The 27,875-nt window shown below is 45.1% G+C and overlaps 2 protein-coding genes across 2 annotated transcripts in view; both read right to left on the bottom strand.

Annotated features, from left to right (window-relative positions):
- The window catches only part of LOC139406303 (EPS8 signaling adaptor L2), a 124,739-nt gene extending 111,750 nt beyond the window's left edge, over positions 1–12,989 (bottom strand). Inside the window, exon 1 of the mRNA XM_071148775.1 lies at positions 12,789–12,989. The gene's annotated coding sequence lies outside the window, so the exon portion shown is untranslated. The remainder of the gene's footprint in view (positions 1–12,788) is intronic.
- A 5,670-nt stretch (positions 12,990–18,659) lies between these two features.
- The window catches only part of LOC139407530 (transmembrane protein 80-like), a 9,847-nt gene continuing 631 nt past the window's right edge, over positions 18,660–27,875 (bottom strand). Inside the window, exons 4-6 of the mRNA XM_071151345.1 lie at positions 25,943–26,035; positions 19,849–20,050; positions 18,660–18,779 (exon numbers count right to left, since the gene is read on the bottom strand). Of these exons, the coding sequence (XP_071007446.1) occupies positions 18,767–18,779; positions 19,849–20,050; positions 25,943–26,035 (308 nt within the window). The 3' untranslated portion in view covers positions 18,660–18,766. The remainder of the gene's footprint in view (positions 18,780–19,848; positions 20,051–25,942; positions 26,036–27,875) is intronic.

Raw genomic sequence — 27,875 nt, 5'->3', positions numbered from 1 at the left:
CAGGGACTAGAACATGATTCAAACTGCTCCAGTAAAACAGGGACTAGAACATGATTCAAACTGCTCCAGTAAAACAGGGACTAGAACATGATTCAAACTGCTCCAGTAAAACAGGGACTAGAACATGATTCAAACTGCTCCAGTAAAACAGGGACTAGAACATGATTCAAACTGCTCCAGTAAAACAGGGACTAGAACATGATTCAAACTGCTCCAGTAAAACAGGGACTAGAACATGATTCAAACTGCTCCAGTAAAACAGGGACTAGAACATGATTCAAACTGCTCCAGTAAAACAGGGACTAGAACATGATTCAAACTGCTCCAGTAAAACAGGGACTAGAACATGATTCAAACTGCTCCAGTAAAACAGGGACTAGAACATGATTCAAACTGCTCCAGTAAAACAGGGACTAGAACATGATTCAAACTGCTCCAGTAAAACAGGGACTAGAACATGATTCAAACTGCTCCAGTAAAACAGGGACTAGAACATGATTCAAACTGCTCCAGTAAAACAGGGACTAGAACATGATTCAAACTGCTCCAGTAAAACAGGGACTAGAACATGATTCAAACTGCTCCAGTAAAACAGGGACTAGAACATGATTCAAACTGCTCCAGTAAAACAGGGACTAGAACATGATTCAAACTGCTCCAGTAAAACAGGGACTAGAACATGATTCAAACTGCTCCAGTAAAACAGGGTCTTTTTGGTTATTCACAGCGTTACAGCCTCCTCGGTTGGAACGACTACAGTAGGGATCGGCTATTAAATTCAACTTGATTGGAGATACACAACACATTCCCCGCCTCTCGTCACAATCCGTTCAGCCGTCACTGACAATCACATACCAGATGTTTAACAGGGTTGTTAGCATATTGAAAAACCACTATTTCTTGCCCTCGACCGACCTAGCTCAAGATCTAAACATTGGGCTGAATATGTTTTCAGGTGCAACAGTTTATTACATTCATAGGGAAGGGAACATTTGCACAACTGAATGTATTTTTGCGCATTTAAACCAACCCTTCCTGACTCACAGAGGTACAGGGGGCTGCCTTAACTGACATCCATGTCATCAGGAAACAGGGAGCGCTTGTTATTTGGCAGAACAGCAAATTTTAAAGGCTTGAATTAGAGTGGCTTGAATTAGACGTTTGAGAGAGACAGAGAGAGAGAGAGACAGAGACAGAGAGAGAGACAGAGAGAGAGACAGAGAGAGAGACAGAGAGAGAGAGAGAGAGAGACAGAGAGAGAGACAGAGAGACAGAGGGAGAGAGAGAGAGACATTCTGTGGGAAGTCAACTCTTTTCTGCCTGAATGATATTCACTACATGGTAAAAGTATGTGGACACCTGCTCATCGAACATCTCATTCCAAAATCATGGGCGTTAATATGGAGTTGGTCCCCCCCTTTGCTGCTATAACAGCCTCCACTCTTCTGGGAAGGATTTCCACTAGATGTTGGAACATTGCTGCGGGGACTTGCTTCCATTCAGCCATGAGCTTTAGTGAGGTCTGGCATTGATGTTGGGCGATTAGGCCTGGCTCGCATTCGGAGTTCCAAATCATCCCAAAGCTGTTTGATGGGGTTGAGGTCAGGGCTCTGTGCAGGCCAGTCAAGTTCTTCCACACCGATCTTGACAAACTATTTCTGTACGGACCTCGCTTTGTGCACGGGGGCATTGTCATGCTGAAACAGGAAAGGGCCTTCCCCAAACTGTTGCCACAAAGTTAGAAGCACAAAATCGTCTAGATTGTAATTGTATGCTGTAGCATTAAGATTTCCCTACACTGGAAATAAGGGGCCTAGCCAGGACCATGAAAAACAGCCCCAGACCATTACACCTCTTCCACTAAACTTTTCAGTTGGCACTATGCATTCGGGCAGGTAGTTCTCCTGGCATCCGCCAAACCCAGATTTGTCCGTAGGATTGCCAGATGAAGCGTGATTCGTCACTCCAGAGAACACGTTTCCACTGCTCCAGAGTCCAATGGCGGCGAGCTTTACACCACTCCAGCCGGCGCTTGATGTTAGGCGTGTGTGCGGCTGCTCGGCCATGGAAACCCATTTCAGGAAGCTCTCGACGAAGCTCTCGTGCTGACGTTGCTTCCAGAGGCAGTTTGGAACTCGGTAGTGAGTGTTGCAAACCGAGGACAGGCGATTTTAACGCACTACAGCACTCGGCGGTCCCGTTCCGTGAGCTTGTGTGGTCTACCACTTCGCGGCTGAGCCGTTGTTGCTCCTAGACGTTTCCACTTTACAATAACAGCACTTACAGTTGACTGGGGCAGCTCTGGCAGGGCAGAAATTTGACGAAGTGACTTGTTTGAAAGGCGGCATCCTATGCCGGGTTCCAGTTTTAAAGTCACTGAGCTCTTCAGGGCTATTCTATTGCCAATGTTTGTCTATGGAGATTGCATCACTGTGTGCTCGATTTTATACACCTGTCAGCAACGGGTTAAATAGCAGAATCCACTCATTTGAAGGGGTGTCCACATACTTTTGGTAATATTGGGGCAGCAGGTAGTCTAGTGGTTAGAGCGTTGGGCCAGTAACCAAAAGGTTACTAGATCGAATCCCTGAGCTGACAAGGTAAAAATATGTCGTTCTGCCCAATGAACAAGGCAGTTAACCCACTGTTCCCCTGAACAAGACAGTTAACCCACTGTTCCCCTGAACAAGGCAGTTAACCCTCTGTTCCCCTGAACAAGGCAGTTAACCCTCTGTTCCCCTGAACAAGGCAGTTAACCCTCTGTTCCCCTGAACAAGGCAGTTAACCCACTGTTCCCCTGAACAAGGTAGTTAACCCACTGTTCCTAGAGTAGGTAGTTAACCCACTGTTCCTAGAGTAGGTAGTTAACCCACTGTTCCTAGAGTAGACAGTTAACCCACTGTTCCTAGAGTAGACAGTTAACCCACTGTTCCTAGAGTAGGCAGTTAACCCACTGTTCCTAGAGTAGGCAGTTAACCCACTGTTCCCCTGAACAAGGCAGTTAACCCACTGTTCCCCTGAACAAGGCAGTTAACCCACTGTTCCCCTGAACAAGGCAGTTAACCCACTGTTCCCCTGAACAAGGCAGTTAACCCACTGTTCCCCTGAACAAGGCAGTTAACCCACTGTTCCCCTGAACAAGGCAGTTAACCCACTGTTCCCCTGAACAAGGCAGTTAACCCACTGTTCCCCTGAACAAGGCAGTTAACCCACTGTTCCTAGAGTAGGCAGTTAACCCACTGTTCCTAGAGTAGGCAGTTAACCCACTGTTCCCCTGAACAAGGCAGTTAACCCACTGTTCCCCTGAACAAGGCAGTTAACCCACTGTTCCCCTGACCAAGGCAGTTAACCCACTGTTCCCCTGAACAAGGCAGTTAACCCCACTGTTCCCCTGGACAAGGCAGTTAACCCACTGTTCCCCTGAACAAGGCAGTTAACCCACTGTTCCCCTGAGCAAGGCAGTTAACCCACTGTTCCCCTGAGCAAGGCAGTTAACCCACTGTTCCCCTGAGCAAGGCAGTTAACCCACTGTTCCCATGAGCAAGACAGTTAACCCCACTGTTCCCCTGAACAAGACAGTTAACCCCACTGTTCCCCTGAACAAGGCAGTTAACCCCACTGTTCCCCTGAACAAGGCAGTTAACCCACTGTTCCCCTGAGCAAGGCAGTTAACCCACTGTTCCCCTGAGCAAGGCAGTTAACCCACTGTTCCCCTGAGCAAGGTAGTTAACCCACTTTTCCCCTGAACAAGGCAGTTAACCCACTGTTCCTAGAGTAGACAGTTAACCCACTGTTCCTAGAGTAGGTAGTTAACCCACTGTTCCCCTGAACAAGGCAGTTAACCCACTGTTCCTAGAGTAGACAGTTAACCCACTGTTCCTAGAGTAGGTAGTTAACCCACTGTTCCCCTGAACAAGGCAGTTAACCCCACTGTTCCCCTGAACAAGGCAGTTAACCCCACTGTTCCCCTGAACAAGGCAGTTAACCCCACTGTTCCACTGAACAAGACAGTTAACCCACTGTTCCCCTGAACAAGGCAGTTAACCCACTGTTCCCCCGAACAAGGCAGTTAACCCACTGTTCCCCTGAACAAGGCAGTTAACCCACTGTTCCCCTGAACAAGGCAGTTAACCCACTGTTCCTCTGAACAAGGCAGTTAACCCACTGTTCCCCTGAACAAGGCAGTTAACCCACTGTTCCCCTGAACAAGGCAGTTAACCCACTGTTCCTCTGAACAAGGCAGTTAACCCACTGTTCCCCTGAACAAGGCAGTTAACCCACTGTTCCCCTGAACAAGGCAGTTAACCCACTGTTCCCCTGAACAAGACAGTTCCCCTGAACAAGGCAGTTAACCCCACTGTTCCCCTGAACAAGGCAGTTAACCCCACTGTTCCCCTGAACAAGGCAGTTAACCCCACTGTTCCACTGAACAAGACAGTTAACCCACTGTTCCCCTGAACAAGGCAGTTAACCCACTGTTCCCCTGAACAAGGCAGTTAACCCACTGTTCCCCTGAACAAGACAGTTAACCCACTGTTCCCCTGAACAAGGCAGTTAACCCACTGTTCCCCTGAACAAGGCAGTTAACCCACTGTTCCCCTGAACAAGACAGTTAACCCACTGTTCCTAGAGTAGACAGTTAACCCACTGTTCCTAGAGTAGGTAGTTAACCCACTGTTCCCCTGAACAAGGCAGTTAACCCACTGTTCCCCTGAACAAGGCAGTTAACCCACTGTTCCCCTGAACAAGGCAGTTAACCCACTGTTCCCCTGAACAAGGCAGTTAACCCACTGTTCCCCTGAACAAGACAGTTAACCCACTGTTCCTAGAGTAGACAGTTAACCCACTGTTCCTAGAGTAGGTAGTTAACCCACTGTTCCCCTGAACAAGGCAGTTAACCCACTGTTCCTAGAGTAGGTAGTTAACCCACTGTTCCCCTGAACAAGGCAGTTAACCCACTGTTCCCCTGAACAAGGCAGTTAACCCACTGTTCCCCTGAACAAGACAGTTAACCCACTGTTCCTAGAGTAGACAGTTAACCCACTGTTCCTAGAGTAGGTAGTTAACCCACTGTTCCCCTGAACAAGGCAGTTAACCCACTGTTCCCCTGAACAAGGCAGTTAACCCACTGTTCCCCTGAACAAGGCAGTTAACCCACTGTTCCCCTGAACAAGACAGTTAACCCACTGTTCCCCTGAACAAGACAGTTAACCCACTGTTCCTAGAGTAGACAGTTAACCCACTGTTCCTAGAGTAGGTAGTTAACCCACTGTTCCCCTGAACAAGGCAGTTAACCCACTGTTCCCCTGAACAAGGCAGTTAACCCACTGTTCCCCTGAACAAGGCAGTTAACCCACTGTTCCCCTGAACAAGGCAGTTAACCCACTGTTCCCCTGAACAAGACAGTTAACCCACTGTTCCTAGAGTAGACAGTTAACCCACTGTTCCCCTGAACAAGGCAGTTAACCCACTGTTCCTAGAGTAGGTAGTTAACCCACTGTTCCCCTGAACAAGGCAGTTAACCCACTGTTCCCCTGAACAAGGCAGTTAACCCACTGTTCCCCTGAACAAGGCAGTTAACCCACTGTTCCCCTGAACAAGACAGTTAACCCACTGTTCCCCTGAACAAGACAGTTAACCCACTGTTCCTAGAGTAGACAGTTAACCCACTGTTCCTAGAGTAGGTAGTTAACCCACTGTTCCCCTGAACAAGGCAGTTAACCCACTGTTCCCCTGAACAAGGCAGTTAACCCACTGTTCCCCTGAACAAGGCAGTTAACCCACTGTTCCCCTGAACAAGGCAGTTAACCCACTGTTCCCCTGAACAAGACAGTTAACCCACTGTTCCTAGAGTAGACAGTTAACCCACTGTTCCCCTGAACAAGGCAGTTAACCCACTGTTCCTAGAGTAGGTAGTTAACCCACTGTTCCCCTGAACAAGGCAGTTAACCCACTGTTCCCCTGAACAAGGCAGTTAACCCACTGTTCCCCTGAACAAGGCAGTTAACCCACTGTTCCTAGAGTAGACAGTTAACCCACTGTTCCTAGAGTAGGTAGTTAACCCACTGTTCCTAGAGTAGGTAGTTAACCCACTGTTCCTAGAGTAGGTAGTTAACCCACTGTTCCTAGAGTAGGTAGTTAACCCACTGTTCCTAGAGTAGGTAGTTAACCCACTGTTCCTAGAGTAGGTAGTTAACCCACTGTTCCTAGAGTATGTTTTTCATTGTAAATAAGAATTGGTTCTTAATTTGACATGTCTAGTTAAATAAAGTTTTTTTTTAAATGAATGAATGTAGCCTACACAACTCAGACCGTAAACATGAACTCAGTAAAACATCATGTTTTTGTACGTAGAAACTAAGATCCAATAATTTAATTCACAAAAAATAAATGTAACACTCTGATAACCTGAGATCTTAATGTCTGAATTAGAGTCACTAGAGTTTGAAGAGTCAATCAGGTCACCAGATAAACAAACAAAACCTGAAAGAGGTGTAGACAGGAATGTAACTGGCCCAACGTAATTTCCTTCATACCTGTTCAGCACAATACTGCCTAGAACATTCCAGAACATTCCAGAACATTCCAATAACTTTGCAACCTGCTCACCTCCCTACAATATACAGTGGGGCAAAAAAAGTATTTAGTAAGCCACTAATTGTGCTCCCACTTAAAAAGATGAGGCCTATACTAAATACTATATACTTACTTTCCACCATAATTTGCAAATAAATTCATTAAAAATCCTACAATGTGATTTTCTGGATTTTTTTTCTCCTCATTTTGTCTGTCATAGTTGAAGTGTACCTATGATGAAAATTACAGGCCTCTCATCTTTTTAAGTGTCCCACTGTACAATACACTTTAAGATGTAAGAATGACCTACAGTAATTCTAACAGAGAGAGAACAAGAGAGGGAGAGAGCGAGGGAGAGCTGTGCTGTCCAGTCCAATGTTTAGAGCAGGGCAGGGTGAGGAGTGAGGGTGAGGAGTGAGGGTGAGGAGTGAGGGTGAGGAGTGAGGGTTTAGGAGTGAGGGTTTAGGAGTGAGTCCGTGTGAGAGTTCATTCTTCAGCACTGCTGGTGAACTTGGAAACAGGAAGCATCTCTCTTCTTTTTAAGACAGGCTTCTCCTGTCCCGAGTTAACAGGTTCTGGTACTGTGACAATAGTTTCTCAACATCTACAGACGTGTTGAGGAGCCACAAGTAAAGAGAAGCAACGCGAACCAGAGTTGGCAGCCTGTCTTGCCTCGCTGCCCACCAGTCCACTGCTCTCACCTCTCTGGCATCAGTTTTATCTATAGACACTCCTCTTCACTCATAACAGGGATGGACCCTTCCCCTCTGACTGAACATATTCATGTAGAACCCATCCTCTCCTTCCTGGACCCTTCCCCTCAGACTGAACATATTAATGTAGAACCCATCCTCTCCTTCCCCTCAGACTGAACATATTAATATAGAACCCATCCTCTCCTTCCTGGACCCTTCCCCTCTGACTGAACATATTAATGTAGAACCCATCCTCTCCTTCCTGGACCCTTCCCCTCTGACTGAACATATTAATGTAGAACCCATCCTCTCCTTCCTGGACCCTTCCCCTCTGACTGAACATATTAATGTAGAACCCATCCTCTCCTTCCTGGACCCTTCCCCTCAGACTGAACATATTAATGTAGAACCCATCCTCTCCTTCCCCTCAGACTGAACATATTCATATAGAACCCATCCTCTCCTTCCCCTCAGACTGAACATATTAATGTAGAACCCATCCTCTCCTTCCCCTCAGACTGAACATATTAATATAGAACCCATCCTCTCCTTCCCCTCAGACTGAACATATTAATATAGAACCCATCCTCTCCTTCCTCTCAGACTGAACATATTAATATAGAACCCATCCTCTCCTTCCCCTCAGACTGAACATATTAATGTAGAACCCATCCTCTCCTTCCCCTCAGACTGAACATATTAATGTAGAACCCATCCTCTCCTTCCTCTCAGACTGAACATATTAATATAGAACCCATCCTCTCCTTCCCCTCCGACTGAACATATTAATGTAGAACCCATCCTCTCCTTCCTGGACCCTTCCCCTCAGACTGAACATATTCATATAGAACCCATCCTCTTCTTCCTGTACCCTTCCCCTCAGACTGAACATATTCATATAGAACCCATCCTCTCCTTCCCCTCAGACTGAACATATTAATGTAGAACCCATCCTCTCCTTCCCCTCAGACTGAACATATTAATATAGAACCCATCCTCTCCTTCCCCTCAGACTGAACATATTAATATAGAACCCATCCTCTCCTTCCCCTCAGACTGAACATATTAATATAGAACCCATCCTCTCCTTCCCCTCAGACTGAACATATTAATGTAGAACCCATCCTCTCCTTCCCCTCAGACTGAACATATTAATGTAGAACCCATCCTCTCCTTCCTCTCAGACTGAACATATTAATATAGAACCCATCCTCTCCTTCCCCTCCGACTGAACATATTAATGTAGAACCCATCCTCTCCTTCCTGGACCCTTCCCCTCAGACTGAACATATTCATATAGAACCCATCCTCTTCTTCCTGTACCCTTCCCCTCAGACTGAACATATTCATATAGAACCCATCCTCTCCTTCCCCTCAGACTGAACATATTAATGTAGAACCCATCCTCTCCTTCCCCTCAGACTGAACATATTAATATAGAACCCATCCTCTCCTTCCCCTCAGACTGAACATATTAATATAGAACCCATCCTCTCCTTCCCCTCAGACTGAACATATTAATATAGAACCCATCCTCTCCTTCCCCTCAGACTGAACATATTAATGTAGAACCCATCCTCTCCTTCCTGGACCCTTCCCCTCAGACTGAACATATTCATATAGAACCCATCCTCTCCTTCCCCTCAGACTGAACATATTAATGTAGAACCCATCCTCTCCTTCCCCTCAGACTGAACATATTAATATAGAACCCATCCTCTCCTTCCCCTCAGACTGAACATATTAATATAGAACCCATCCTCTCCTTCCCCTCAGACTGAACATATTAATATAGAACCCATCCTCTCCTTCCTCTCAGACTGAACATATTAATGTAGAACCCATCCTCTCCTTCCTGGATCCTTCCCCTCAGACTGAACATATTAATGTAGAACCCATCCTCTCCTTCCTGGACCCTTCCCCTCAGACTGAACATATTAATATAGAACCCATCCTCTCCTTCCCCTCAGACTGAACATATTAATGTAGAACCCATCCTCTCCTTCCCCTCAGACTGAACATATTAATGTAGAACCCATCCTCTCCTTCCCCTCTGACTGAACATATTAATATAGAACCCATCCTCTCCTTCCCCTCAGACTGAACATATTAATATAGAACCCATCCTCTCCTTCCTGGACCCTTCCCCTCAGACTGAACATATTAATGTAGAACCCATCCTCTCCTTCCTGGACCCTTCCCCTCAGACTGAACATATTAATGTAGAACCCATCCTCTCCTTCCTGGACCCTTCCCCTCAGACTGAACATATTAATATAGTTCCAGAGAGCCACAGGCTGAATGAAACATTCTCTCATGGCAACCTTGAAGAGCTGCATCCATCTCTCTCTCCCCATCTCTCCCCCCCATCTCTCTCTCCCCATCTCTCTCTCCCCATCTCTCTTGCCCCATCTCTCTCTCCCCCCATCTCTCCATCTCTCTCTCTCTCCCCATCTCTCTTGCTCTGGAAGGTTCTCCAGTTGGAAGCACCTCCTCTAGGAGTACGAATGAGGCTGTTTGAGAAGGTTTGGATCCTAAGCAACCTGCCCTACGCATAGTTTGAAGTACAATAGACCAACATAGCTACTGTAGTAGGTCAAAACTGTGTGTTGGAAAACCTTGGTGGAGCATGGGCGGAGTGGGAATTCTGGTGCTCATGTGAATTTCCTTTATTTTTCAGCTTTAGACCAATGCCTTCTTCTCACTTAAAACACTGTTCTGTTTTTAATAAACCTTGTTTTGGTTGTGAAATAATACAAGTATTGGCTGTACTATTTTATGTGTTTTGACCAGAAACATTTCTATATTGTTTGTTATCCCAGTGATTATTTCATAATAAAGAAAACATATTATATTCAGATTTTAACATTCAGTTTTGTTTTTCTGCTCCTACAAAGAGCATCGTCTCCGTGTCCCTGTGACAAGAGACGTCTCTAAACTTATACATATTTTTAACATGAATTTCCGGTTCCAAGCCTTATCATTGAACAGGTACCGAGGCTAAGGGTGTTGTCAAGGCAACGACACTAAACACAAGATGACGTGAACAAACGCCAGAACAACAGATGAGGTGGTGTGGAGTTTCAGAAGGCTCATCGGAGGGTGTGTGGTTGTGGTATGCACCAGAAACAATACAGTACTGTCATTAGATAATCCCACGAGACAGTTCTGAATCAACCTCATATGACACAGAAACCAACCAGAAACCAACCTAACTCATATTGCTAACATTCCAGATGGCTGAATCATTATATTGAGCCAACTCATATTGCTAACATTCCAGATGGCTGAATCATTATATTGAGCCAACTCATATTGCTAACATTCCAGATGGCTGGTTCACTATATTGAGCCAACTCATGTTGCTAACATTCCAGATGGCTGGTTCACTATATTGAGCCAACTCATATTGCTAACATTCCAGATGGCTGGTTCACTATATTGAGCCAACTCATATTGCTAACATTCCAGATGGCTGGTTCACTATATTGAGCCAACTCATATTGCTAACATTCCAGATGGCTGGTTCACTATATTGAGCCAAGTCATATTGCTAACAATCAAGATGGATGGTTCACTATATTGAACCAAGTCATATTGCTAACAATCAAGATGGATGGTTCACTACTGAGACAGTGTGGTCTATCCACTATACAGTAGGCCGGGATGTTTTCTATAAACTGCTCCTCTATAAGTCGTTACATTTTGATAGAGTTGTTAGTACGTGTTCTCTTCTGTGTCTATAGTGAACACTGATTCGTCCACCTGATCTGTTAGTCTTCATCCCATTTGTCTTGTGTAAACTCACAGCCACATTCCTACACCACAACAACAACAGATGGGTACCTAGCTAAAACACTTAGCAGAATTTATTACACACATGAAGTAGAGTACATAAACACAAAAGCTATTCTCCAATCAGTAGCTAGCTAGTTGTTTGGCGTTGAGATTAGTATTGACAGAGTTATCTAGGTATGGGGTGGCAGGTAGTCTAGTGGTTAGAGTGTAGAGGAGGCAGGTAGCCTAGTGGTTAGAGTGTAGAAGTGGCAGGTAGCCTAGTGGTTAGAGTGTAGAGGTGGCAGGTAGTCTAGTGGTTAGAGCGTAGAGGAGGCAGGTAGTCTAGTGGTTAGAGTGTAGAGGAGGCAGGTAGCCTAGTGGTTAGAGTGTAGAGGAGGCAGGTAGCCTAGTGGTTACAGTGTAGAGGCGGCAGGTAGCCTAGTGGTTAGAGTGTAGAGGAGGCAGGTAGTCTAGTGGTTAGAGTATAGAGGAGGCAGGTAGTCTAGTGGTTAGAGTGTAGAGGTGGCAGGTAGCCTAGTGGTTAGAGTGTAGAGGAGGCAGGTAGCCCAGTGGTTAGAGTGTAGAGGAGGCAGGTAGCCTAGTGGTTAGAGTGTAGAGGAGGCAGGTAGCCTAGTGGTTAGAGTGTAGAGGTGGCAGGTAGCCTAGTGGTTAGAGTGTAGAGGTGGCAGGTAGCCGAGTGGTTAGAGTGTAGAGGTGGCAGGTAGCCTAGTGGTTAGAGTGTAGGGATGGCAGGTAGCCTAGTGGTTAGAGTGTAGGGGCGGCAGGTAGCCTAGTGGTTAGAGTGTAGAGGCGGCAGGTAGCCTAGTGGTTAGATTGTAGAGGAGGTAGGTAGCCTAGTGGTTAGATTGTAGAGGAGGCAGGTAGTCTAGTGGTTAGATTGTAGAGGAGGCAGGTAGTCTAGTGGTTAGAGTGTAGAGGTAGCCTAGTGGTTAGAGTGTAGAGGTAGCCTAGTGGTTAGAGTGTAGAGGTAGCCTAGTGGTTAGATTGTAGAGGAGGCAGGTAGTCTAGTGGTTAGATTGTAGAGGAGGCAGGTAGTCTAGTGGTTAGAGTGTAGAGGTAGCCTAGTGGTTAGAGTGTAGAGGTAGCCTAGTGGTTAGAGTGTAGAGGTAGCCTAGTGGTTAGATTGTAGAGGAGGCAGGTAGTCTAGTGGTTAGATTGTAGAGGAGGCAGGTGTGTGTGTGTGTGTGTGTGTGTGTGTGTGTGTGTGTGTGTGTGTGTGTGTGTGTGTGTAGCCTTCAACCTGGAAGGTATGTTTGTATAACGTATGGACAGTAGGTGTGTGTAAAAACACTGCATGGGGTCAAGACCAGGCTGGTGTAAAAACACCTTGCATGGGGTCAAGGCCAGGCTAGTGTAAAAACACGTACATTACACACACACAAATAGATAGATTTAGACCTGTCAAGTCAATAACAATAATCTGGACTCAGGTGATAATGTCATAAACACAACAGTCACTGGGCTCAGGTGATAATGTCATAAAGACAACTGTCACTGGACTCAGGTGATAATGTACTGGACGCATTATGAATAAATTCCTTAAATTGGATGTTCATCTCAAGGGTGAAACTAGCCCTACATAGGACGCCTTACGGCTAGGGTCAAATGTATGACGTTATCGTATTCTTTCCAGAAACATGCAATAGACCTACAACTGTGGAAAAATGGGGGTTAGGTATAGAAATGTCATATAAAATAGTCCAACTATAGTTCCCTTACCTGCGCAACGCTGAACAAGCTCAGTCACCGCTGTCTCTCTTCTACCGACGGCACACTGTTGACAAAGGTTTTTCTCTTCGTTTCAGTCCAAAACACTTTTATTTCACAATCAACAAAGTATCTGTTCAAATGTTCTGAACAGCCGTCAGTCTGTCCGAACTTTGCTCCGCAGCAGGTGGACGACTGGTCCGTAGCTCTAATGGCCAAGGCGACACGTAGCCTCCTATGTTGATACCAGAGCGATCGGAAGTTGCGGTACTTTCTGTGTTGGTATTAAAATAAAGTGGTATGTAAATGCATATATATCGATATATATATATATAAATATATATATACGTTGCTCCTGTGGTCGCTGTTGACATCGGGCAGCGCAGACCGAAGACAGTTAGGGAAGGAGCCAGAGAGAGCGGCTGAGTGACAGGTGAGTGTGCGGGAAGGGGAGGAGCACAGCCGTCTTGGGGGCGGGGTATATCGATTATATTGACCAGACAGTGATGATCTATTATATTGACCAGACAATGATGATCTATTAAATTGACCAGACAGTGATGATCTATTATATTGACCAGACAGTGATGATCTATTATATTGACCAGACAGTGATGATCTATTAAATTGACCAGACAATGATGATCTATTATATTGACCAGACAGTAATGATCTATTAAATTGACCAGACAGTGATTATCTATTATATTGACCAGACAATGATGATCTATTATATTGACCAGACAGTGATGATCTATTAAATTGACCAGACAATGATGATCTATTATATTGACCAGACAATGATGATCTATTATATTGACCAGACAGTGATGATCTATTATATTGTCAAGATAGTCGAGGGACCACTGGAATAATTCAAATATATGTCCTCAATGATGGAAAGTAGGCGGGACCATTCTAGCCAATGAGATTGCAGATATGCGAAAAAGTATTATTTTTTTCCGTGAAAACTTAAACTTGCCTATAACCAGGAAAATAAACCCAAGATGTGAGGATTTTTATTTTGTATGGAGGTGAATGAGATTGTCGAATTTGGACAACAAAAAAATATAATTTATAATTTTGCTACGTGAGGATTATGTGATCAAATAAAAGTTTAGTAGTGATTAGGTTGTAATGAATGCACTGATTGATAGATTTGGACTCACACATAGCCAGGAAGATGTTTGGGGAGCAAAGTAAACATTTGCCCGTGCTACAGACGGCTTTTGGCTATACACACGACTAGTAAAGAAAGGCCTACCAATTTGATGAAGACAAAAAAAAACATTTTCACTATTTTCCGCATTTGTAGAATAATAGTGAAGACATCAAAACTATAAAATAACACATATGGATTCATGTAGTAACCCCCCCAAAAAGTGTTAAACAAATCAAAACATGTTTTATATTTGAGATTTTTCAAAGTAGCCACCCCTTTGCCTTGATGACAGCTTTGCACACTCTTGGTATTCTCTCAACCAGCTTCCTGAGGTAGTCACCTGGAATGCATTTCAGACACTGACATGATCTTCCTGTCTGTGTTGGCGCCCCCCCCTCGGGTTCGTGCCGTGCGGGAGATCTTCGTGAGCTATACTCTGCCTTGTCTCAGGATAGTAAGTTGGTGGTTGAAGATATCCCTCTAGTGGTGTGGGGGCTTGTGCTTTGGCAAAGTGGGTGGGGTTATATCCTTCCTGTTTGGCCCTGTCCGGGGGTATCATCGCATGGGGCCACAGTGTCTCCTGACCCCTCCTGTCTCAGCCTCCAGTGTTTATGCTGCAGTAGTTTATGTGTCGGGGAGCTAGGGTCAGTCTGTTATATCTGGAGTATTTCTCCTGTCTTATCCGGTGTCCTGTGTTAATTTAAGTATGCTCTCTCTAATTCTCTCGTTCTCTCTCTCTCTCGGAAGACCTGAGCCTTAGGACCATGCCTCAGGACTACCTGGCATGATGACTCCTTGCTGTCCCCAGTCCACCTGGTCGTGCTGCTGCTCCAGTTTCAACTGTTCTGCCTGTGGCTATTGAACCCTGACCTGTTCACCGGACGTGCTACCTGTCCCAGACCTGCTGTTTTCAACTCTCTAGAGACAGCAAGAGTGGTAGAGATACTCTTAATGATCGGCTGTGAAAAGCCAACTGACATTTACTCCTGAGGTGCTGACCTGTTGTACCCTCTACAACCACTGTGATTATTATTATCTGACCCTGTTGGTCATCTATGAACATTCGAACATCTTGGCCATGTTCTGTTATAATCTCCACCCGGCACAGTCAGAAGAGGACTGGCCACCCCTCACAGCCTGGATCCTCTCTAGGTTTCTTCCTAGGTTCCGAGGGAGTTTTTCCTAGCCACCGTGCTTCTTCACCTGCCTTTATTGCTGTTTGGGGGTTTTAGGGTTGGTTTCTGTACAGCACTTTGTGACATCAGCTGATGTAAGAAGGGCTTTATAAATACATTTGATTGATTGATTGTTTCAATTAACAGGTGTGCCTTGTTGACATACATATCAGCCCTCTCATTGGATAGAATGGTCACAGCTGATCTCGCCTCCTCCTGCCTGCCTTCCATCTTTGAGGACATGTAATTTCCATTGTTAGAGCGGTCACTCAAATATCTTGTCAATATAATAGACAATCTGCTAACACCAAGCTATGAAGGTTGTGCTGTTTGATTTGGAAATGGTGCTCTGTATTTGGTCAGATCATAACATCAACATTCTTTCTGGGCAACTTTTTTTTTATATAAATATGAGTGGGGAAAATCCATAATGTCAACACAGTGCATGAGGGCCTTGCAAGTTGCATTAAATAGGACACATTTTTTTTAAATAAATGTAGACCAAAAACACTCCAGTATTGATGCATTTGTAGTTTGATTTTCTTCCTAATTAATATATTATTTTAACATTTACTGGCTGCAGTGTAAAGTCAATATTTTGTCTCCAAGTGTATGAGAGGCGAGAACAGCTTTAAGTAGCTGGCAGAAAGAAAGAGGAGCAACAGTGTGGAACATTGCCCTGGTTTCGATGACACAGACAGGTAACAATGATTGCTTGCTCGTTGTTCAGGTAGGCCCTATCTCTGTGTCCTTTTTACAAATGACCTTGTTGAAGACGTATAGATTTCTGTCACAACAGAGCAAAAATTACTAGCCTGAATCCAAACTCGGTTGTTCCATTTCACGTCGCGGTTTCAGTCTCTAAATGGAAACCAGTTGAGCCTACGTCTGTAATGAAGGGGCCTTATTTCCATAAGGGGGTAACACAAAGAAGCATGACTGAATTAAAAACTGTAAACTGTAAACAATATCTTAAGTAAATATATTTTACAGGTGAGAGGTTGTCCTGCTAGCCCGGGTGCCAGTCGGTTAAATCCTTCATTTGTTTTATAATTTTTGGGTTACAGGTTCATTATCCATGTCAAATTGTAAGTGAATAAAAATCTGTACCCTTAGAAAAGAAAAAACTGTTAAGAAATACAGTTGAATAATAAATAACATATTCAGTATCAACAGGCTCCCAACATAGTTTTAATGTCTTCACTATTATTATACAGTGTAGAAAATAGTACAACATTAAGAAAAACCCTGGATTGAGTAGTTGTATCCAAACTTTAGACTGGTACTGTACAGATATTTTACATTTACCTTTTAATATTAATATTAATTAATATAAAATATTAAATATTTTACATATTTTGTATAAAGCAGTCACATAACACTAATACATTACCAAACATCAGCTCTTTAATCCCTCCCCCTCAGCCCATACCACCTATCACCATAGACCTCAGCTCTTTAAGAGAGAACTAACCAAATAACATGGAAAACAGTCAGAAAAAAGTTTTTTTGTTCTTAATGTATGAGGGTTCACAGACTAATTAGCCCTCGTGGGAATTGTACTATATGGATAGGGCCACATTGATACGTATTTTACAGAAGAAATATGAAAAGTATTTGCATAACGATGGTAGCAATTCAAAGGGAACAGTTTAGAGATAATAAAATGATTAGACCGTTGGTGAGGACACAACAGTTCACCTGACACAAGACTGAATCCAAACACATTAACACTGTTGATTTGATGTGTATTTTACATTGACTGTACTTTTCACAGCATTTGTTGATAAGGACATGTGAAAATACTCTGGATACATTCAGTAACATGATCAGATTATTCCTGGGAAATGTGGGGTAGATACAACATAAGACGGGAACAATGACAAAGGGTTTGAGTGAGAGGACTAACCGGTGTCTATCCTATACAGAACATCGGTCTCAATTCACTCCCTACCTCTCCCCCTAGGCCCTATCACTCGGGTGTTTGCATAATATAACCAATATGTGGGAATATCCACTACACAGCAATCAGGGGGTTAACATTGAAGAGCTAGGGCCTAGGGGAAGGGGTTGGGAGGGATTTAGGATCGGCTGAATGATTACAAACGTACCGCTTAGACGGACACTGGAGGTCCATCTTCTATATAGGCTGTTGTTTGCATGTCAATTTCAATGTAGCCTATAGATGTGAGGTACATCGCGCTCGGGAAAGTATTCAGACCCCTCTACTTTTTCCACAGTTTAGTTATTTAACTTTTTTTCTCTCTCTCATCAATCTACACACAATTACCCAATAATGACAGAGCAAAAAAACACTTTTTTTTTTTTTTTTTTTTTTTAGAAATGTTTGGCAAATAAATTTGTATTTTATTTTTTAAAGCAAAACAGAAATACCTTATTTACATAAGTATTCAGACCCTTTGCTATGAGACTCAATAATGACCTCAGGTTGCATCCTGTTTCCATTGATCACCCCTGAGATGTTTCTACAACTTGATTGGAGTCCAACTGTGATAAATTCAATTGATTGGACATGATTTGGAAACACACCTGTCTCTATATAAGGTCCTACAGTTGACAGAGCAAAGACCAAGCCATGAGGTCAAAGGAATTGTCCGTAGAGCTCCGGGACAGGATACCAGGATACCCACATTGATGCTCAGACATCTCCAATGTTGCAGCAGAGGGTTTGGTAGTGAAGGTTTGGTAGTGAAGGAGTGGTAGTGAAGGAGTGGTAGTGAAGGAGTGGTAGTGAAGGAGTGGTAGTGAAGGTTTGGTAGTGAAGGAGTGGTAGTGAAGTGAAGGAGTGGTAGTGAAGGTTTGGTAGTGAAGGTTTAGTAGTGAAGGAGTGGTAGTGAAGGTTTGGTAGTGAAGAAGTGGTAGTGAAGGTTTGGTAGTGAAGGTTTGGTAGTGAAGGAGTGGTAGTGAAGGAGTGGTAGTGAAGGAGTGGTAGTGAAGGAGTGGTAGTGAAGGAGTGGTAGTGAAGGTTTGGTAGTGAAGGAGTGGTAGTGAAGGTTTGGTAGTGAAGGAGTGGTAGTGAAGGTTTGGTAGTGAAGGAGTGGTAGTGAAGGAGTGGTAGTGAAGGAGTGGTAGTGAAGGTTTGGTAGTGAAGGAGTGGTAGTGAAGGAGTGGTAGTGAAGGTTTGGTAGTGAAGGAGTGGTAGTGAAGGAGTGGTAGTGAAGGAGTGGTAGTGAAGGAGTGATAGTGAAGGAGTGGTAGTGAAAGTTTGGTAGTGAAGGAGTGGTAGTGAAGGTTTGGTAGTGAAGGAGTGGTAGTGAAGGAAAGGTAGTGAAGGATTGGTAGTGAAGGTTTGGTAGTGAAGGTTTGGTAGTGAAGGAGTGGTAGTGAAGGAGTGGTAGTGAAGGAGTGGTAGTGAAGGAGTGGTAGTGAAGGTTTGGTAGTGAAGGAGTGGTAGTGAAGGTTTGGTAGTGAAGGAGTGGTAGTGAAGGAGTGGTAGTGAAGGAGTGGTAGTGAAGGTTTGGTAGTGAAGGAGTGGTAGTGAAGGAGTGGTAGTGAAGGTTTGGTAGTGAAGGAGTGGTAGTGAAGGTTTGGTAGTGAAGGAGTGGTAGTGAAGGAGTGGTAGTGAAGGAGTGGTAGTGAAGGAGTGGAAGGAGATTCTGGAGGTGCTGTCAGTGCAGCTATAATTGATGGGGTCAGGAGTAGACACTGAAAGACAGAAATGAGCGCAGACATTAGGCTACATATCAGCGGAATTATCTAGAGGGACTTACAATAACTGTTTTCAACTAAAGTAGGGTTAAAAAAACAAAACAACAACTGAGAAATGACATTTCACAGTCATTGGAAACCTTCGTTAAATCCTTGTTCAGTGTGGAACGTTCAGGAACGTTCAGACTTAACCCATTACCAATCTCTTCGGTAGAAGTGGTCAGTCAGATATTTTACCCACAATCTCTTCCTGTCTTTGAAAGGAAAACGCGAGCTCTGGCCCTGACGTCACAGCACTAGAAGGCGGTATACAGTGACACTTGGAATGAATAAAAACCTGGATCAATAATTCACAAAGTCTCTGAAGAACCACGGGAGCTTATTTCATTCATGGACAATGGAGCAGACAAAAGGGAGCGACGCTCAGTGCAGGCAGGCCATTCACAACACTTGGTGACTGGTGGGAGAGGTCTATTAGCCTACTTTAAATAGGCCAAGATAAAATGTCAACAAAATCATTAAAGGGATGATGAACTCCTGGATACCATGTTAATGTCTCTGTGTCCAGTATGAAGGAAGTTAAGAGGTAGCCAATGCTAACTAGCGTTAGCGCAATGACTGGAAGTGTATGAGTATCTGCTAGCATGCTAATAGATACCCATAGACGTAGACTCATTGGGTATCTGTGGCTAGTAGATACCTATATACTTTTTATTTAACCTTTATTTAACCAGGCAAGTCAGTTAAGAACAAATTCTAACAATGACGGCCTACACCGGCCAAACCCTAACCCAATTGTGCGCCGCCCTATGGGACTCCCAATCACGGCCGGTTGTGATACACCCTGGAATCAAACCAAGGTCTGTAGTGACGCCTCTAGCACTGAGATACAGTGCCTTAGACCGCTGCGCCACTCAGGAGGCCATATTAAAAGGGTCTCAATACCAAAATCCCAAAGTATCCCCTTTAATTATTAAATCACAAAAACAAAACGAATTGAATAAATATGAATCATATCAATAGATAGCTATGTGAGTATTATGGACACGGCAAATAGATAACTAACCTGGTGAATCTAGCCAGTGTGGCCAGACCTAGGACCCCTCCCAGTCCGTAAACACTGAGCAGTATGGCGTTGATGATGACGTCAGCATGCATCACGTACAGCTGCCATACCAGGAAGTAGACGGACAACAGGGCCGTAGCCACCGTCATGGCCAGGTTAGCCCACATATAACCCTCCGTCTCCTGCAGGTTACCCCTCACACCTGGAAGGAGGTGGGTGGGGAAGGGTGTGGGGGGGGAGAGAGACATAGCACAGGGTCCTCCTCCCAAGAGCAGTATAGGGCGATCCCACGACAGCGGGAGAGGAAAATATTTTGGGTATCTCAGATTTTTCTGTCAATTCTCACATAGGAACTTCGTTGAGAGGAAGAATGTTTGAAATTATTTGTACATTTGTTACAAGAATCACGGTGAAAGTGTCCATTTTAGGCCCTTCATAGACCTGTACATGCCTCCTGCCAGACCCTATGATCTGTGAACCGTACATGAATACAGACAACATCTAGTCATTATTCTCCTTATAGTGTTCTCTAATGTAACATGCTGACCAGACCGGACACGTCGCGTGCGCGAGCATCACAAAATAAATGTAGAAATCCATGTTATTCAATTGTTGCACCCACACGGCCAACGAGCGTCTGCGTTGCCAAGGGCTACAATAGAACTCCTTTCTATTTCTGACGCAGATCGGGCTGCAAGTCCAGCCTCTCCCATCTCCTCATTGGTTTATAGAAGCAGGAACCCACGTGCCATCTCCTCATTGGTTTATAGAAGCAGGAACCCACGTGCCATCTCCTCATTGGTTTATAGAAGCAGGAACCCACGTGCCATCTCCTCATTGGTTTATAGAAGCAGGAACCCACGTGCCATCTCCTCATTGGTTTATAGAAGCAGGAACCCACGTGCCATCTCCTCATTGGTTTATAGAAGCAGGTACCACCCACGTGCCATCTCCTCATTGGTTTATAGAAGCAGGTACCACCCACGTGCCATCTCCTCATTGGTTTATAGAAGCAGGTACCACCCACGTGCCATCTCCTCATTGGTTATACCCACGTGGGTGATTGAAAGAAGAAATGTTTTGCCGGTCGTCGTGGTAATACTATGAAAGTGTAGATGCCAATCACCATATAAGTTCAAAGATGAAAAAGCCTGGAAGGAGAAGAGATGACTGGAAACGATTTGGTTGGTCGTTTTATGTGTGGATTAATTTTCGGAGTAGAGGACCTTGTGCATTTCAGGTAAAATAATAACTCAATGTTTATATCCCAGGACAAATTAGCTAGCAACAGCAAGCTAGCTAAATAGGACAAATTAGCTAGCAAGAGCAAGCTAGCTAAATAGGACACATTAGCTAGCAAGTGCAAGCTAGCTAAATTGCCACACATGTTTAATGCTTTTCGACCTGTCCCCAAATTAATGTCATAAGTTCAGAGTTTGTTTTGATATTTTAACCTGCGTGTCGTGATCGCATTTGGTGTGGGGGGGACAAAATAAATGTATGCACGATGGCGCACGATGGCGCACGAGCGCAGCCGGTCTGGGTTCTGTGTTAGTGTCAATATGCTGTCAGACTACATGACCTGTGAAACGTACATGAAACAGACAACATCTTAGTGTCATTATACTCCTTATAGTGTTCTGTAACATGTGGAGTATATCTAGATAACAAAATAAAGACATTCACGATGTATTAATTTATACAATAAAATATTAATATCTCAAAATGACCCTTTTGAATTTTGTTAATTTGAACACATATTTCCAGAGTGAGCTCTATGCTAATTCTGAAGGAATGCACCAACACCGTGAATGGGAAAATGGATTCACCAACACAGTGAATGGGAAAATGGATTCACCAACACAGTGAATGGGAAAATGGATTCACCAACACAGTGAATGGGAAAATGGATTCACCAACACAGTGAATGGGGAAAATGGATTCACCAACACAGTGAATGGGGAAAATGGATTCACCAACACAGTGAATGGGGAAAATGGATTCACCAACACAGTGAATGGGAAAATGGAATCACCAACACAGTGAACGGGAAAATGGAATCACCAACACAGTGAACGGGAAAATGGATTCACCAACACAGTGAATGGGGAAATGGATTCACCAACACAGTGAATGGGGAAATGGATTCACCAACACAGTGAATGGGAAAATGGATTCACCAACACAGTGAACGGGAAAATGGATTCACCAACACAGTGAATGGGGAAATGGATTCACCAACACAGTGAATGGGAAAATGGATTCACCAACACAGTGAATGGGAAAATGGATTCACCAACACAGTGATAGGTCATATCATTAAATGTACCAGAGACCACCACACTAGAAACTTGACGTTTGAAGAGTATATTATATTATTATAATTATTTTTAAAAAGGATAATAACATTAAGATTTTTTATGTTGAATAATTGAAAGTGAAAACGTCTATTTCTGAATCTAGACACACACTCCACATGTTAGAGAACACTATAAGGAGAATAATGACCAGATGTTGTCTGTTTCATGTACGGTTCACAGATCATAGGGTCTGGCAGGAGGCATGTACAGGTCTATGAAGGGCCTAAAATTGCAAATTTCATCGTGATTTTCAAAAAAAATAATTTTGTGATACAAATGTAAAAAGCATTTCAAACATCCTTACTTTCAATGAAGTCATTATGTGAGAATTTCCAGAAAAATCTGAGAGAGAAAAAAAAAATCTGCTCCCGCTGGCGTGGAGTCACGCTTTAATTAGAGGCTGAATGCCTGAACGTCAGACCCCCACTACAACTCACCCCAGTAGAGTCAGACCCCCACTACAACTCACCCCAGAGTCAGACCCCCACTACAACTCACCCCAGAGTCAGACCCCCACTACAACTCACCTCAGAGTCAGACCCCCAATACAACTCACCCCAGTAGAGTCAGACCCCCACTACAACTCACCCCAGAGTCAGACCCCCACTACAACTCACCCCAGTAGAGTCAGACCCCCACTACAACTCACCCCAGAGTCAGACCCCCACTACAACTCACCTCAGAGTCAGACCCCCACTACAACTCACCCCAGAGTCAGACCCCCACTACAACTCACCCCAGAGTCAGACCCCCACTACAACTCACCCCAGTAGAGTCAGACCCCCACTACAACTCACCCCAGTAGAGTCAGACCCCCACTACAACTCACCCCAGTAGAGTCAGACCCCCACTACAACTCACCCCAGTAGAGTCAGACCCCCACTACAACTCACCAAAGTAAAGTCAGACCCCCACTACAACTCACCAGAGTAGAGTCAGACCCCCACTACAACTCACCCCAGTAGAGTCAGACCCCCACTACAACTCACCCCAGTTGAGTCAGACCCCCACTACAACTCACCTCAGAGTCCGACCCCCACTACAACTCACCCCAGAGTCAGACCCCCACTACAACTCACCCCAGAGTCAGACCCCCACTACAACTCATCCCAGTAGAGTCAGACCCCCACTACAACTCACCCCAGTAGAGTCAGACCCCCACTACAACTCACCAAAGTAAAGTCAGACCCCCACTACAACTCACCAGAGTAGAGTCAGACCCCCACTACAACTCACCCCAGTAGAGTCAGACCGCCACTACAACTCCCCTCAGTAGAGTCAGAACCCCACTACAACTCACCCCAGTAGAGTCAGACCCCCACTACAACTCACCTCAGAGTCCGACCCCCACTACAACTCACCCCAGAGTCAGACCCCCACTACAACTCACCCCAGAGTCAGACCCCCACTACAACTTATCCCAGTAGAGTCAGACCCCCACTACAACTCACCCCAGTAGAGTCAGACCCCCACTACAACTCACCAAAGTAAAGTCAGACTCCCACTACAACTCACCTCAGAGTCAGACCCCACTACAACTACCCTCAGTAGAGTCAGACCCCCACTACAACTCACCTCAGAGTCAGACCCCCACTAGACCCCTCACGTCAGAGTCAGACCCCCACTACAACTCACCTCAGAGTCAGACCCCACTACAACTCACCTCAGTAGAGTCAGACCCCCACTACAACTCACCCCAGAGTCAGACCTCCACTACAACTCACTTCAGAGTCAGACCCCCACTACATCTCACCTCAGAGTCAGACCCCCACTACAACCCACCTCTGTAGTGTCAGACCCCCACTACAACTCACCCCAGTAGAGTCAGACCCCACTACAACTCACCTCAGTAGAGTCAGACCCCCACTACAACTCACCCCAGTAGAGTCAGACCCCCACTACAACTCACCCCAGTAAAGTCAGACCCCCACTACAACTCACCCCAGTAGAGTCAGACCCCCACTACAACTCACCCCAGTAGAGTCAGACCCCCACTACAACTCACCCCAGTAGAGTCAGACCCCCACTACAACTCACCTCAGAGTCAGACCACCACTAAAACTCACCTCAGAGTCAGACCCCCACTACAACTCACCACAGTAGAGTCAGACCCCCACTACAACTCACGTCAGAGTCAGACCCCCACTACAACTCACCTCAGAGTCAGACCCCACTACAACTCACCTCAGTAGAGTCAGACCCCCACTACAATTCACCTCAGTAGAGTCAGACCCCCACTTACAACTCACCTCAGTAGAGTCAGACCCCCACTTACAACTCACCACAGTAGAGTCAGACCCCCACTACAACTCACCCCAGTAGAGTCAGACCCCCACTACAACTCACCCCAGGAGAGTCAGACCCCCACTACAACTCACCAAAGTAAAGTCAGACCCCCACTACAACTCACCAGAGTAGAGTCAGACCCCCACTACAACTCACCCCAGTAGAGTCAGACCCCCACTACAACTCACCCCAGTTGAGTCAGACCCCCACTACAACTCACCTCAGAGTCCGACCCCCACTACAACTCACCCCAGAGTCAGACCCCCACTACAACTCATCCCAGTAGAGTCAGACCCCCACTACAACTCACCCCAGTAGAGTCAGACCCCCACTACAACTCACCAAAGTAAAGTCAGACCCCCACTACAACTCACCAGAGTAGAGTCAGACCCCCACTACAACTCACCCCAGTAGAGTCAGACCGCCACTACAACTCCCCTCAGTAGAGTCAGAACCCCACTACAACTCACCCCAGTAGAGTCAGACCCCCACTACAACTCACCTCAGAGTCCGACCCCCACTACAACTCACCCCAGAGTCAGACCCCCACTACAACTTATCCCAGTAGAGTCAGACCCCCACTACAACTCACCCCAGTAGAGTCAGACCCCCACTACAACTCACCAAAGTAAAGTCAGACCCCCACTACAACTCACCTCAGAGTCAGACCCCCACTACAACTCACGTCAGAGTCAGACCCCCACTACAGCTCACCTCAGAGTCAGACCCCACTACAACTCCCCTCAGTAGAGTCAGACCCCCACTACAACTCACCTCAGAGTCAGACCCCCACTACAACTCACGTCAGAGTCAGACCCCCACTACAACTCACCTCAGAGTCAGACCCCACTACAACTCACCTCAGTAGAGTCAGACCCCCACTACAACTCACCCCAGAGTCAGACCTCCACTACAACTCACTTCAGAGTCAGACCCCCACTACATCTCACCTCAGAGTCAGACCCCCACTACAACCCACCTCTGTAGTGTCAGACCCCCACTACAACTCACCCCAGTAGAGTCAGACCCCACTACAACTCACCTCAGTAGAGTCAGACCCCCACTACAACTCACCCCAGTAGAGTCAGACCCCCACTACAACTCACCCCAGTAGAGTCAGACCCCCACTACAACTCACCCCAGTAGAGTCAGACCCCCACTACAACTCACCCCAGTAGAGTCAGACCCCCACTACAACTCACCTCAGAGTCAGACCACCACTAAAACTCACCTCAGAGTCAGACCCCCACTACAACTCACCACAGTAGAGTCAGACCCCCACTACAACTCACGTCAGAGTCAGACCCCCACTACAACTCACCTCAGAGTCAGACCCCACTACAACTCACCACAGTAGAGTCAGACCCCCACTTACAACTCACCACAGTAGAGTCAGACCCCCACTTACAACTCACCACAGTAGAGTCAGACCCCCACTTACAACTCACCACAGTAGAGTCGGAACAGCTCAAGACAAGCCATGAAGAAGAGCAGACCTACGTCCTGGGTTAGGAGGTCATCAGGGTAGCTCATCACACGACCTAGAGGACAGGCAGCAAACCAGAGACGTAGGCAAGACCAGAACTATCTCAGGACCATTTTTGCAACAGGCCTACAAACAAATGTCTCTTTGTCTAGGTATTTAGGCTGCACACAAACAGGGACAATAAAGATGTTCTGAACTGAATCAGAACGGTCGGTACACTCTACTAGAGTACATGACGTAACAAAACAGTGTAGTGTGCATACAGAAGATTAGTCACTCTCTCTCTCTCTCTCTCTCTCTCTCTCTCTCTCACACAACAACAACAACAACAACAACAACAGTCTGCATACAGAAGATTAGTCACTCTCTCTCACTCAACAACAGCAACAACAAGAAAAACAACAACAACAACAACAACAGTCTGCATACAGAAGATTAGTCTCTCTCTCACAACAACAACAACAGCAACAACAGTCTGCATACAGAAGATTAGTCACTCTCTCTCACTCAACAACAGCAACAACAAGAAAAACAACAACAACAACAACAACAGTCTGCATACAGAAGATTAGTCTCTCTCTCACAACAACAACAACAACAACAACAGTCTGCATACAGAAGATTAGTCTCTCTCTCTCACACACAACAACAACAACAACAACAACAACAACAACAGTCTGCATACATATTAGTCACTCTCTCTCTCTCTCTCTCTCTCTCTCTCTCACACACACACACACACAACAACAACAACAACAACAGTCTGCATACAGATTAGTCACTCTCTCTCTCTCTCTCTCACACAACAACAACAGCAGTCTGCATGCAGAAGATGAGTCTCTCTCTCTCTCTCACACAACAACAACAACAACAGCAGTCTGCATGCAGAAGATTAGTCTCTCTCTCTCTCTCACACAACAACAACAACAACAACAGTCTGCATGCAGAAGATTCGTCTCTCTCTCTCATACAACAACAACAAAACCAACAACAACAACAGTCTGCATACAGAAGATTAGTCTCTCTCTCACACAACAACAACAACAACAACAACAACAGTCTGCATACAGAAGATTAGTCACTCTCTCTCTCTCTCTCTCTCTCTCTCTCACACACACACAACAACAACAACAACAACAAAAACCACAACAACAACAGTCTGCATACAGAAGATTAGTCTCTCTCTCACACAACAACAACAACAACAACAACAACAACAGTCTGCATACAGATTAGTCACTCTCTCTCTCTCTCTCTCTCTCACACAACAACAACAACAGTCTGCATACAGAAGATTAGTCTCTCTCACACAACAACAACAACAACAACAACAACAACAGTCTGCATACAGATTAGTCACTCTCTCTCTCTCTCTCTCTCACACACAACTACAAGAACAACAACAACAACAACAGTCTGCATACAGAAGATTAGTCTCTCTCTCTCTCTCTCTCACACACAACTACAAGAACAACAACAACAACAACAGTCTGCATACAGAAGATTAGTCTCTCTCTCTCTCTCTCTCTCTCACACACAACAACAACAACAACAACACCAACAGTCTGCATACAGATTAGTCACTCTCTCTCTCACACAACAACAACAACAACAGTCTGCATACAGAAGATTAGTCACTCTCTCTCTCACACAACAACAACAACAACAACAACAACAACAGTCTGCATACAGATTAGTCACTCTCTCTCTCACACAACAACAACAACAACAGTCTGCATACAGAAGATGAGTCACTCTCTCTCTCACAAAACAACAACAACAACAACAACAACAACAACAGTCTGCATACAGATTAGTCACTCTCTCTCTCTCTCTCTCTCTCTCTCTCTCTCTCTCTCTCTCTCTCTCTCTCTCTCTCTCTCTCTCACACAACA

Source organism: Oncorhynchus clarkii, chromosome 4 (genome assembly GCF_045791955.1).
Source record: "Oncorhynchus clarkii lewisi isolate Uvic-CL-2024 chromosome 4, UVic_Ocla_1.0, whole genome shotgun sequence".
Taxonomy (NCBI): Eukaryota; Metazoa; Chordata; class Actinopteri; order Salmoniformes; family Salmonidae; genus Oncorhynchus; species Oncorhynchus clarkii.
This window is presented reverse-complemented; position numbering and strand designations above follow the sequence as displayed.